This window comes from Puma concolor, chromosome C1, assembly GCF_028749965.1.
Source record: "Puma concolor isolate L17-30 chromosome C1, mPumCon1.1.hap2, whole genome shotgun sequence".
NCBI classification, from domain to species: Eukaryota; Metazoa; Chordata; class Mammalia; order Carnivora; family Felidae; genus Puma; species Puma concolor.
The window spans coordinates 103,049,712-103,061,824 of NC_141674.1; the positions used below are offsets into that span (position 1 = coordinate 103,049,712).

General features: G+C 40.1%; 1 protein-coding gene across 2 annotated transcripts in view; it reads right to left on the minus strand.

Moving 5' to 3' along the window:
• The window catches only part of NOTCH2 (notch receptor 2), a 164,911-nt gene that overhangs the window by 34,116 nt on the left and 118,682 nt on the right, over window positions 1–12,113 (minus strand). For both annotated transcript variants that reach the window (XM_086717958.1, XM_086717959.1), the window contains exons 13-17: window positions 8,482–8,674; window positions 6,977–7,122; window positions 5,106–5,219; window positions 2,093–2,212; window positions 1,539–1,691 (exon numbers count right to left, since the gene is read on the minus strand). In XM_086717958.1, coding sequence (XP_086574084.1) covers window positions 1,539–1,691; window positions 2,093–2,212; window positions 5,106–5,219; window positions 6,977–7,122; window positions 8,482–8,674 — 726 coding nt within the window. The remainder of the gene's footprint in view (window positions 1–1,538; window positions 1,692–2,092; window positions 2,213–5,105; window positions 5,220–6,976; window positions 7,123–8,481; window positions 8,675–12,113) is intronic.

Consider the following 12,113-nt stretch of genomic DNA (forward strand, 5'->3'; position numbering starts at 1 on the left):
TAAAGTATAAAACATTTAGAAGAAATCAAAGAAAATAAACCTCAGTGACCTTGGGTTAGGCAAAGGTTTGTTAAATAAGATAAGATGAACTCTGAATGAAGATTATGGAGATACTGAAATTCATCAAAATTAAACTTCCTCTTCAAAAGAAAAAACAGAAGGTACAATTGGGAGAAGATAGTTGTAAGGCAAATATCTGACAAAGAATTTGTATTTAGAATATAAAGAACTCTTTCAATTCAATAATAAGACAAATAATACAATTTTTCATGTGGGCAGAAGTTTTGAATAGATACTATACCAAGTAATATATATGGGTGACCAAGAAGCACATGAAAAGATGCTCAAAATTTTTAATAGGTAGGGAAATTCAAGTTAAAACCACTGTGAAATACCATATACAACCACTACAAAGGCTAAAATTCAGGGCAATCACACCCAAGTGTTCTTGAGGATGTGGTTCAACTGGAACTCTCAAACAGTGCTTGTGGGAATGAAAATGGTGAACCACCAATGGAGAACATTTTGACAATTTGGTGAAAAGTGAAACATATACTTACTACATAATTCAGCTATTCCACTCCTAGATATTTACTCAAGAGAGTATAACTTTATTTATAGTATCTCAAAACTTAAAAACAAGCTGAATGTCCTACTAGTGAATTCAAGTATATCCAAATAATGGAACATGACTTAGCAATAAAACAGAATGAATTACTAATACACATAACATAGATGAGTCTCAAATAATATGCTAAATGATAAGTCATATTCCCTCTCCCCCAAAAAGAGTTTGCATTAGATGATTCCATTTATATAAAATTATTAAAAATGCAAATAAGTCTGTCATGACAGAGGTAGATCCCTTGTTGCCTGGGACAGGGAAGGGGGAAGAAGGAAATTACAAAATAAAATATTTTTAGGGGGATGGATATGTTCATTATGTTTACTTATGGTTTCCTAGTCAAATGTCAACACTGCATTTAAAATATTGGTAGTATACTTCTATATACTAGTTATACCTCAGTGGACCTGCTTTAAAAAAAAAAAGCTATCATAGCATTGTCCCTAATTTGTCAGTATACAAAAATCAGTTAGGAACCTCTTAAAGAGATTCTACTGCCTCAACTCCTAAAGCCACTGGCTTTGCAAAGAAGATTTAAAAAATGCTAATATCGGGGCACCTGGGTGGCTCAGTCAGTGAAGTGTCCAACTCTTGATTTCAGCTCAGGTCATGATCTCACAGTTCACAGAATTGAGCCCCGCATCCAGCTCTGCACTGACAGCACAGAGCTTGCTTGGGAGTCTCTCTCTCTCTCCCTCTTTCGCTGCCCCTCCCCCACGTATGTGCACATGTGTGCAGCTCCCCCCCCCCCCGAATAAATAAACATTTAAAAAAATAAAAAATACTAATATTAAAAACATGTGATAAGCTATTAGGATGGCCAGTCTCAGCACTGAGAGGCAGCTGCCTCGACTGGGCTCTGTTCTGCTCCCTATGTGCCTCAGGGGGCTTAGGAGCTGGCCGGCATACTCACTGGCAAGGCAGTCATCGATGTCCTCCTCACAGTCCATACCGCTGAAGCCTGGAGGACACTCACACATGTAGCTGCCCTGGGTGTTATGGCAGAGACCGTGGTTCATGCAAGGCTTGGAGACACACTCATCAATGTCAATTGTACACCGCTGACCTAGAAACACAGGGGCAATGAATGGTCCTGTCTTTGGAAAGTGAGTCCCACAGAAATGCATGGGGAGATCCAAGCTTCAGCTGGGGTAGATGGGGATATTCTGGTTTGTCTCCCACTTTGGGAAGTCCCATAAGGCTTTGTGCCCTTGGCACAAAATTATGTGGGGCAAATTATTGCCCAGGGACTGTGAGAACATCATGGTTTCAGACTCAGGCTGGAGTCTTCCAGCCACTAGAGGGCCCCAAAGACATGAAAATGAAAAGGCTTTCTGGGTCATTCCTACACAAAGCCAGTGCTCATGACAACAAGCAGGCCTCAGAAGACCTGGGCCTTCCATGTTAATCTGATGATCTGACCACTTTGTTTAAAGCTTCTGGTTTCTCTAACTCCCATGTTGTTACCTTGCCAGCCAGGGGCACACAGGCAGGTGTAGCTCTCAAAATTTGGTGCCTCTTTGCAAACAGCAGCATTCTCACATGGGTTTGGGGAACAGGGAGCCAACACAGTCTGACAATTCTTGCCTGTAAAGCAAATGACAGAATTTAGAGAAATAGCCAAGGAAACTGAAATTTTGCAAATTCTAAACCAAAGGATGCTCTCTGAACTCAAGACTAAGGTAGCAGTTAAGAGCTTTGGAATCTGAGAGACTTAGGGTCTTCTGAGTCTTAGCTCTAACTTGGTATATTAACAACAGGCAAGTTATTAATCTGCTCTGAGCCTTACACATAAGTAAAATGAGAAATAGGGTGGTATGTAACTCACAGAGGCTTTTTGAGGATTAAATGAAAAACAAAATGTTCATGAAGTCTTCACTAGCACAGAGCCTAGCATATAGAGTGAGCACTCAACAACTGCTGGGCTGCTCTCATCCATATTATGTGTGGTTACATGGGTTTGGAAACCTGTGTCCATCTGGTGCAATACTTTCTGCATCTCCACAGCGAAGAGTCTGTGTGGCTCAGAGGCTCAGCCACACAGATCCTCCTTCATGTGGGCCAGGAAGAGGCAACAATACAGCCTTCTACTCCTCACCACCTCTGCTGGCCTGTTCCAGAGGCAATGGAGTTGATCAGAAGGCCATGGGAGGTAGGAAACAGTGAAGTTATTCTGATCAGCTAGTAACATACCTCCTCATACCAACATCAACAACATGACATTGAAATTTGCACATCAATATTTCCTGCCTTAGCATATGGAATATAAGCTTCCAGCACAGGCAAACAAGGAAAGGAATGCTTTTATTAAAAGAAAATGAGGGTGTTTTTATTTATTTTTTTTTCAACATTTTTATTTATTTTTGGGACAGAGAGAGACAGAGCATGAACAGGGGAGGGGCAGAGAGAGAGGGAGACACAGAATCGGAAACAGGCTCCAGGCTCTGAGCCATCAGCCCAGAGCCTGACGCGGAGCTCGAACTCCCGGACCGCGAGATCGTGACCTGGTTGAAGTCGGACGCTCAACCGACTGCGCCACCCAGGCGCCCCTAGATGAGGGTGTTTTTAAAGTCAAGTTATAGCTAACTCAATTTAAAATTCTATCCTAAAATTTCATATTCAGGAAGAAAAAAAAATTACCACAGATGTTCACCAACATACCCAACCCATTTTTAAGGTATCTGGGTCAGAAGAGTGGCTCACTAGGGAAGGCAATGTTGCTTAGTTCCCTTCATAGTGGCAAAGCTCAATGATAGAACCTTTAGCTACACTCAGCACTAAAATTTTTTTTTTATTTTTTTTTATTTTTTTTTTAATTTTTTTTTTTCAACGTTTATTTATTTTTGGGACAGAGAGAGACAGAGCATGAACGGGGGAGGGGCAGAGAGAGAGGGAGACACAGAATCGGAAACAGGCTCCCAGGCTCTGAGCCATCAGCCCAGAGCCCGACGCGGGGCTCGAACTCACGGACCGCGAGATCGTGACCTGGCTGAAGTCGGACGCTTAACCGACTGCACCACCCAGGCGCCCCAGCACTAAAATTTTAATATGCATAGGCTTTCAGTCTAATATAATTTCCCAAAGTTGCACATAGTAAATTCTTTTATCGGGATCTTAATCTGAAGAAAAACCAACGGCCAGCATACAGCCAAATATTCTTAAGGTATCTGGATAGCAGGAAGATAAGTATTTTCAAGATAAGCTGAACACCTAAATTACACTCAGGTAAGCCTATGATATGACTGAGCATAATGATATGACCTGCTTATATCTCTCTGCAGCCATCAAGTCTCAGTCTTTACGGCTGGGAGATGCTCTTACTATTAGCAAATGTGATCAGCACTGTCATTATGAAATGCATCATTTAGACTTCCTTTGTCTGAGAATAGCTAAGGATCTCCAATAACTTTGATTTTTTATCTATGAGGCTGACTAAACGCTATCTGCCTACATGAACATTTCTTCCCAAGAGGGGCCAAGGTAACAACGTCGCATCAAGTCTTTCAGGTAACAGAGTTCTGGTTTTGGCCACTCTGTCACTCTAAACAGCCGCAGTCACTGGTAACAGCTACTACAAACAGCCCATCACGGGAGTACGAATTCAGCCATGCTCCTGCCTGCATGCTGCATACTAGAGAAACATGCAAAGCCACCATCCATGTTTCTGTTTTGTTCTCCACAGATGAAGAAAATGGATGATAAGGAGGTAAATAAGCCACACAAATACAACCAATCACAAGACGGCAGTAATGAGGCAGGAGAACACAAAGAAGAAACGTCCAAGCACACTCCTAAAATACCACCTGAAACAAAGAACACCTGATACGAAATGAAGTCACACCCTTGTCTTCTGTGTGTGTCATCGTCATCCAAAGGGCAATACCTCTCTGAATGAGAGGTAGTGGTACTGAATGTAAGGAGAAGAAGGGCAGTTAAGAAGACACACTTTGGACTGAGAGAGGCTTAGAGGCAAATCCTAGATCTACCACTTACCTCTGTGACCTTCAGCAAGTAACTTTTCTTTGCCTCAGCATAAAATGGTCATAGGAACAGAATTATTTTGAGTACTGGATTAAGAAATCCAAAATATGCAAAGTGTCTGGCATATAGTAAGTTATCAATAAGTGGTGGTTGTTGTTATTATTGAACTATGACTAAGAGCACAGGCCATGACAATACTGGGTCCAGTCAAATAATGAATGAAACCAGCAGTCAGACAGAATTAAAAAAAACAAAACAAAAAACATTCAAACCCTCAAGTACAAAGAAGGCATGTGAGTTTGCTACCAGTTGCATCTAGGGAAGCCACAGTGTTTTCTCAGAGCTCAAGATCTAGTCGGTGAGAGCAGGATGGTGACCAGGGAGTGATTCCTCAGAGAAGCATCACTGGGCCACAGACTCTTGTCTCTGAGACTCAGAGGTTTAGAATGATAAGGCAAGAACACAGGTCCCCTCTGGTCCCTTCACTTGCAGAACTCACCTGTGTATGGCAGCACACAGTGGCAAGTGTAGCCACTTATGTCATCAAAGCAGGTTCCTTGGTTCAGGCAGGGATTTGAAGCACATTCATCAATATTCACCTGACAGTTATAGCCTGTAGACAGAAAGGGAGAAAACCCCAAAACAGTGAAACTTTCTGTTAGCATCCTCATTATTTAAATTACTAAGCGGGGTGCCTGGGTGGCTTAGTCGGTTGAGTGTCCGACTTCGGCTCAGGGCATGATCTCGTGGTTCGTGGGTTCGAGCCCCATGTTGGGCTCTGTGCTGACAGCTCAGAGCCTGGAGCCTGCTTCTTCTGTGTCTCCTTCTCTCTCTGCCCCTCCCCACTCATGTTCTGTCTCTCTCTCTCTGTCAAAAATAAATACACATTAAAAAAAATTTTTTTAACAATTACTAAGCAATCCTCTTCATGGCAAATATGAACTACCTTAGAAATTGAATTTCTTTAGGCTCCTGAAACACCTCTTCGTTCATTTCAGTGACAAGTCCCTGACATATAGTCAGTCTGTCAGTAAAAGACAGTTAAAAGGATGAATGGAGTAAGTATATTCTAATAGCTGAAAGGTTGAATATGCCTCCAAATATAAGTAATTTCTCAACAATGGACTAAGAAGCTCATTGAGGTTAAAAATCTGCTGATCTATCAGCTGTTTCTATACAAAGTGGCTGTCAGGGCCTAAAAAGGGGGTATAATTTATCAAGGGACAATATTTTTTTAATGCATAATCAAAGCCTCTGATTTATGCCCACTCTTTCATATGCACAGTCTCTACCATTGATGTGGTAGTACTTTCTGAAGCCATAAAACTGTTTTCCCCTGATCCAAGACATGGTATCTACTCCCACTGTGAAAAAGACAGAAGTAAGGAAGCATTAATGGGATAGACCAGTACCCAAATATTACACACCTTTGCATCTTCAATAGAGCCTGACACAGAGCCTCAAGATAGAGCAACTACAGCACTGTAAAAAAACGGTGGTCTGGGAGCACAGAGGTCTGGGCTCAAACTGTACTCTTCTACTCACCAGCCGTACAATTTGGGATTTTACATTTTGAGTTTTATTTAGTTCCTTGATCAGCAAGTCTCAAGGAAACAAAGAAATAAAAGTGCTTTTAAATTTCTTTGCAAATGTAATATATCAGAAAATTAATGACTAAAATATATATACTCTCAGAAAGCTTTCAAATAAGTAAATTGACTCTGAAACATACTGATGTATCTTGGTAGCCTGGCACAATTTTTGAGTGGGGAAATCAATGACTAAGTGGATAGAGGAGTACAAGATAAATGATTTACCCACAGATTTCACTCTCATGAGTTTTTAAGTGAAAATTTATGGTGGAAATACAACAATAACAACTCAGAAAATGATTTTATACAACACCCATTATAATACATGTTTCCAGAAGGCCCTAGCTGGCTATATATTTTATCTCAATGTGTAAGATAATTTGTTGGAAGAGTTTGGAATGCATGGATTCTTCCATGGAATTATTGCTATCATAATTATAGTAAGGCAATATTCTCATGCTACTCCCCAGATCTCTTGTGAATTCCAACAGAATCAAACCAGCACCATGAAGCTTACAATTAGAACATCTTTCCAAAGTTGTATAAGTGGAGTCCTAGCTGCTCAGCTTAAATAGTCCTGTAGTTCACCTCTCTGCTAGTAGAATCTATATATCTTTATGTTTTTACTCCCCAAGTGCCTTATAAATATTAACTTCTCAAGTTATGTTTGCTATATGAGCGAATAGGAATAGAGAAAGGGAAAGGAAGAGGTAAGTCAAAGAATATGCAATAAGAAAACTGCATGAAGGGAGATAGAAATATGCACTACGGCTTTCACCTTTAAAGCCCTTCTTGCAAGTACACCTGTATCCGTTCACCAGATTGTCACAAGTTCCTCCATTCTGGCATGGGTTAGAAAGACATTCATTTTTGTCCACTTCGCAGTTGATGCCAACCCAGCCTGCATCACAGAGACACTTGTATCTGAAAGGAGATAGATAGTATTCTTGACTGTGGAGGACGAATGTACAATTGAGTCTTAAATGAAATCCAAGACTTGGTGAAGAAATGAGGGACAGAGGAGCTCATGGGTAAGCTAATCTCATTTCTACTCTTCTTTGAACCTATACTTGGATTGCCATGGACACAGTATGAATTATGTGGTCCCACCTGGACTACTCAGTAAACAGATTTTTCTGGTGCTTCCCAGCTCACAAAGATGCTGGAGAAATTAATTAATTATAGTGAGCTTTCATGTGTAAACAGTGTTTGGTACAATACATTGGGTCAATCTGAAAGGCACATTAACATGGATAAATCTGCACTTTTATTATATATAAAACTAAAATAAAGCAAACCTTAGGATCATCTGTTTCTAATGCAAAACAGACACCCAAGAAGTACGTTAGTATCAGAGACTCTAAGCCTCTCTGAGAGCTCCTGGGATGTCTGACTTCCAAGACATGCTTTGCTGTTCTCTCCTGAAACCCTGCCCCAGAAAGCACCTAGGGTAAACTGAGCAGGAAAAGGAACACAAATGAAGGTATGCAAAATATATGTACATTGTTCACAATCTGAACATTATTAACACTTATACTATGTTACCAGGAAATAAAAGCCTCTCTTGTCTGGAGATCTTTAGGAAAAAGGTACATGGGTTGGGATGCTTTGCAGGCTACCATAGTCTGAAACAGGAATACCGAGGTAATTCATCTGGAAATAATTTGATTTTCCTTTACCTCTAAATACACTCTTTGTTCTTTCACCTGTTGTTAAGTATGGCAAATGGCAATGCCCAGAGCCCTATCTTCCGGCCAGCATACAAGAGTATAGATCTATCTCTTGTGACCTAACATCACACTCTGAGTTTCTAGAAAAGTACCTATCAACACATCACACAATCTCAGAGGCTTGCAAACCATGAATGTCTTATCAGGGTCACGTCTAAAGTCAGGTGAGACCAGCCCCACTTCAGTGGCACACGTTGGTACTGTGATAGAACAGAAAGGAGCTTTTTTTTAAGCAGGGGAAAAATCAAATAGAACCTCCCTCAGAACTCAATCTTTTAATAACTACTAAAAGCACAATTGCCAAAGGCTCACAAAATAACGCTGGACTTCTCCCATGAACTGACTACCTCCCCGCCCCGCCCTATTTTCTACCTATTCAGCAATGGAAGGCAGAGCACAAGTGGTGGTTTGGAAGACTCAGGGAGACTACCAAAATCTGCAACTCAGTCTCAGCTCAGGTCCCTGACAGACTTCCACAGGGCATGGCCCATTCCGAAACCCACCGGCTTGACATAAGTCAATAAGGAACTGTTCATACATGGCAGCCACCTACCCGCTGAGGCCTCCGGTACAGTTCCCATGGATGCAGGGACTGCTCAGGCACTCGTTCACCTGTGAGTAGCAGCTGGGGTGATGCGGTCCCTCAGGGCATAGACAGCGGAAACCATTCACGTCGTTGATGCACGTCGCACCCTTGCGACAGGGATTGGAGGCACACTCATCAATGTCGATGTTACATCTCTGCCCTGAAGAGGACGGAAACAGTATCTGTCAAATCCAAAATGTTTAGGGAATAGACCCAGAACTATGGGAGATGCTGTCTTGACAACTTTCTCTGCACAGGCTGTAAGATGCCTTGGGCGCCAAATGTCAGGATTTAAGTAATAAGACACCCAAGAGCACTTAGCACCATGTGAGGAAGTAGTAAACAGCACAGTCTTGATAATGCAGCCAAGTTAACGAAATGCTGGAACAGCACTGCACTGTTTTGATATGTATTTCTTCTTTACTCCATCTTAGAAACGGAAACTCCACAAGGATTCAAAAAGAGAACATCAAATGTTACCAAAGTTGGCTGTTCCTCTTGCTGCTGTTCTGAGTACTCTCGAAGAAGCTTTTATCACTGCTCTCAGCTGGTTCACTGCGCATTAATTTTTTCAGTTAGTCAACCTCCTACATTTCCACATATGGGATAGCTCAATCACCTGGAATACTTAGTGAATAAGCTACTAACTTAATTTAATGTTATAGTAGATAAAAAGCCATTTTGCTTTCATTCTCAGAGTTGTATTAATCCATTTCCCACCTCAGAAACAAGAGTATTCTAAGCATAATTTTATTGTCTTCTGATAATTGAGAGAACAATTCAATCTCTTAATCTAGACCAGTGGTTCTCAACCTTAATGGGCAAAAAGAATCATTTAAAATACTTGTTTTATTATTTTTATTTTATATTCTTCTTTGATGTTTGTTTATTTCTGAGAGAGAGAGAGAGAGGGAGAGAGTGTATGTGAGCAGGGGAGGGGCAGAGAGAGAGAGAGAGAGGGAGACAGAGGATATTTGGCAGGCCCTGCGCTGACAGCTGAGAGCCTGATGCAGGGCTTGAACTCACGAACTGTGAGATCATGACCTGCGCTGAAGTCAGATGCTTAACAGACTTAGCTACCCAGGTGCCCCTAAAATACTTGTTTTAAAAGGAGATTCTTAGGCCCTCTCACCACAGATTATGATGCATGGAGTCCAGAAAACCAATTTTAAATAATGCAGATGGTTCAAATATTCCATTTTGAAAAACTATGACGTAGACAATTATTACTTTATCTTCATGTAATAATGTAAATGCTCAGAATATATGAAATTAAGTGAATATATTCTTCCTCTAAAACCTACCCAAGACTGCGCTTGGAAAAGATGTCTGCTATAACCTTGACATTTGATGCTTTAAGCTGAAGAAAGCGTGCCACTTATAAGAGTTTAGCTTTGTTAAATTTTGAATAATTGAGATTTAACTATATATTCCAAAATGATATAAAATTTTGAAATAACCCATAATTCTGTAAATGAGTGGCAACAAGCAACTGCTGTGAAGGAATTTATAAGTTTCAAAGAATACAATTTTCTGATTCAGATAAAAACATGCACTTTTATTTAAGAAAGAGTAACCCTGCATTTAGAACAGGAAATTCCAAATGAAATAGATCCACACCCCTTTAAAGTATGGGTATTAACATTTTTTTCACTCTCTGTTGCTCTCTAAACCATTATTGGTGGTTCTTGTGGTAAAGTCCCATAATCTGGTAGTGGTTGCTGTTTTCCTCTTAAGTGTTTTATTAATAACTTATTTTAAAGTACTATTTTCTTAGCCTCAACCTCAGAATTTTTTTTAGACATTTGCCACTGGCACCAAGATATGAGCCAGAACTCTTTACACAGCTATCCTTAGCCTGCTCTTCAGTGGAAAATAAGAGGAAAAAGCCTTCTTTTTCTATCCTTTTTAGGAAGCATTTTCTCAGAAGCCACTCTTCTCACGTTTTCCTCATTTGCTTTAAAAACCCTTCCCAGAATCAATGTTCCAGCCATCTTTAATGAGGAGGGTTAAGTGCCTCCTTTTGCAGTCTACCATGTGGACTGACCGCTGCTTCACTATCAAGGTCCTACCCCTAGGGAGTTTCCACCCAGCATCAGAAATGCCCAGCACAAGGCTATGGACCTTATTGGACTCAGGAACTACTGAATGAGAAGTTAATCAATGTTTCTCACCTTGTAGGTACTCAACAAATTAGTGTTTAATAAATGAAAGCATGCTATAGTCCAGACTGGAGAGTCTGGAGTTGGATGTCAGAAGTCCCATATTTGAGTTCTAGTCATTCATTCCGAAGTATTTATTGAGTGTTTCTTCCATGCTAGACACTGTGTTTAGACACCGGCTAAAAAGATGATTAGGGAGGTTCCTGCCTTCTGGGAACTCACAATCCTAGCTGTATGACTCACTAGCTGGGGGGCTCAAAATATACAAAATATATTTGTATACATTGCATGGACACATCAAGTTCTCTCTCTCACTTGTCTTAGTTGTTTAATGGGAATAATAAAACTTCCTTATCTACTTTTTGTGTTTTGTTAATATTTTGATTGAGATAGAATTGATGTATAACACTGTATAAGTTTAAGGTATATGGCGTACTGATTTAATACATTTATATATTGCAATAGATTACCACTTTAATGTTACCTAACACCTCTATTATGTCACATAATTATCATTTCTTTTTTGTGGTGAGAACAATTAAGACTCACTCTCTTAGCAACTTTGAAGTTTATTATACAGTATTGCTGACTATAATCACTGTGCTGGTACAACAGATCTCCAGACCTTATTTACCTACTAGTTTCAAGTTTGCACCCTTAAATACATCTCCCCAATTAGCCTTGCCCCTCCTAGCCACCATTTTTTTCTATTTTTATGAGTTTTGCTTGTTAATATTCTGCATACAAGAGATATCATACAGTATTTGTCTTTCTCTGACTTATCTCCCTGAGCATAAAGCCCATTCATGTTGTCTCAAATGGCAAGATTTCATTCTTTTTTGTGGCTGAGTAGTATGAATTGATTTTAGTATTACTGCAAGACTCCTTGTTCTTAGCAGTGTGCCTGTTCAGGATATGACATTATTAGGTTAACTGAGGGCCAAAGAACCAAAAAGCAATTGCATGCTCAATGTTTACAAACTATAAATATATAATTTAATTTAATGATTATATTGGTTAAAAAGAAAGCCATTTTGCTTTCATTCTTAGAGTTGTATTAATCCATTTTCTGCCTCAGAAAGAAGAGTATTCTAAGCATAACTTTATTGTCTTCTGGTAACTGAGAAAACAATTCAGGGTCTCTTAATCTAGACTAGTGGTTCTATATTTAAATAATTTATAACTTATAAACGTAATTATATTATAAATTTATACTTTATAAACATTTATACACTTCACTACTGATGAGAAACTACTATAAGAAATTTAGAGGGGCGCCTGGGTGGCTCAGTTGGTTAAGCGTCCGACTTCAACTCAGGTCATGATCTCATGGTTTGGTTCGTGAGTTCGAGCCCTGCGTCGGGCTCTGTGCCAACAGCTTGGAGCCTGGAGCCTGCTTCGGATTCTGTGTCCCCCTCTCTCTCTGCCCCTCCCCCA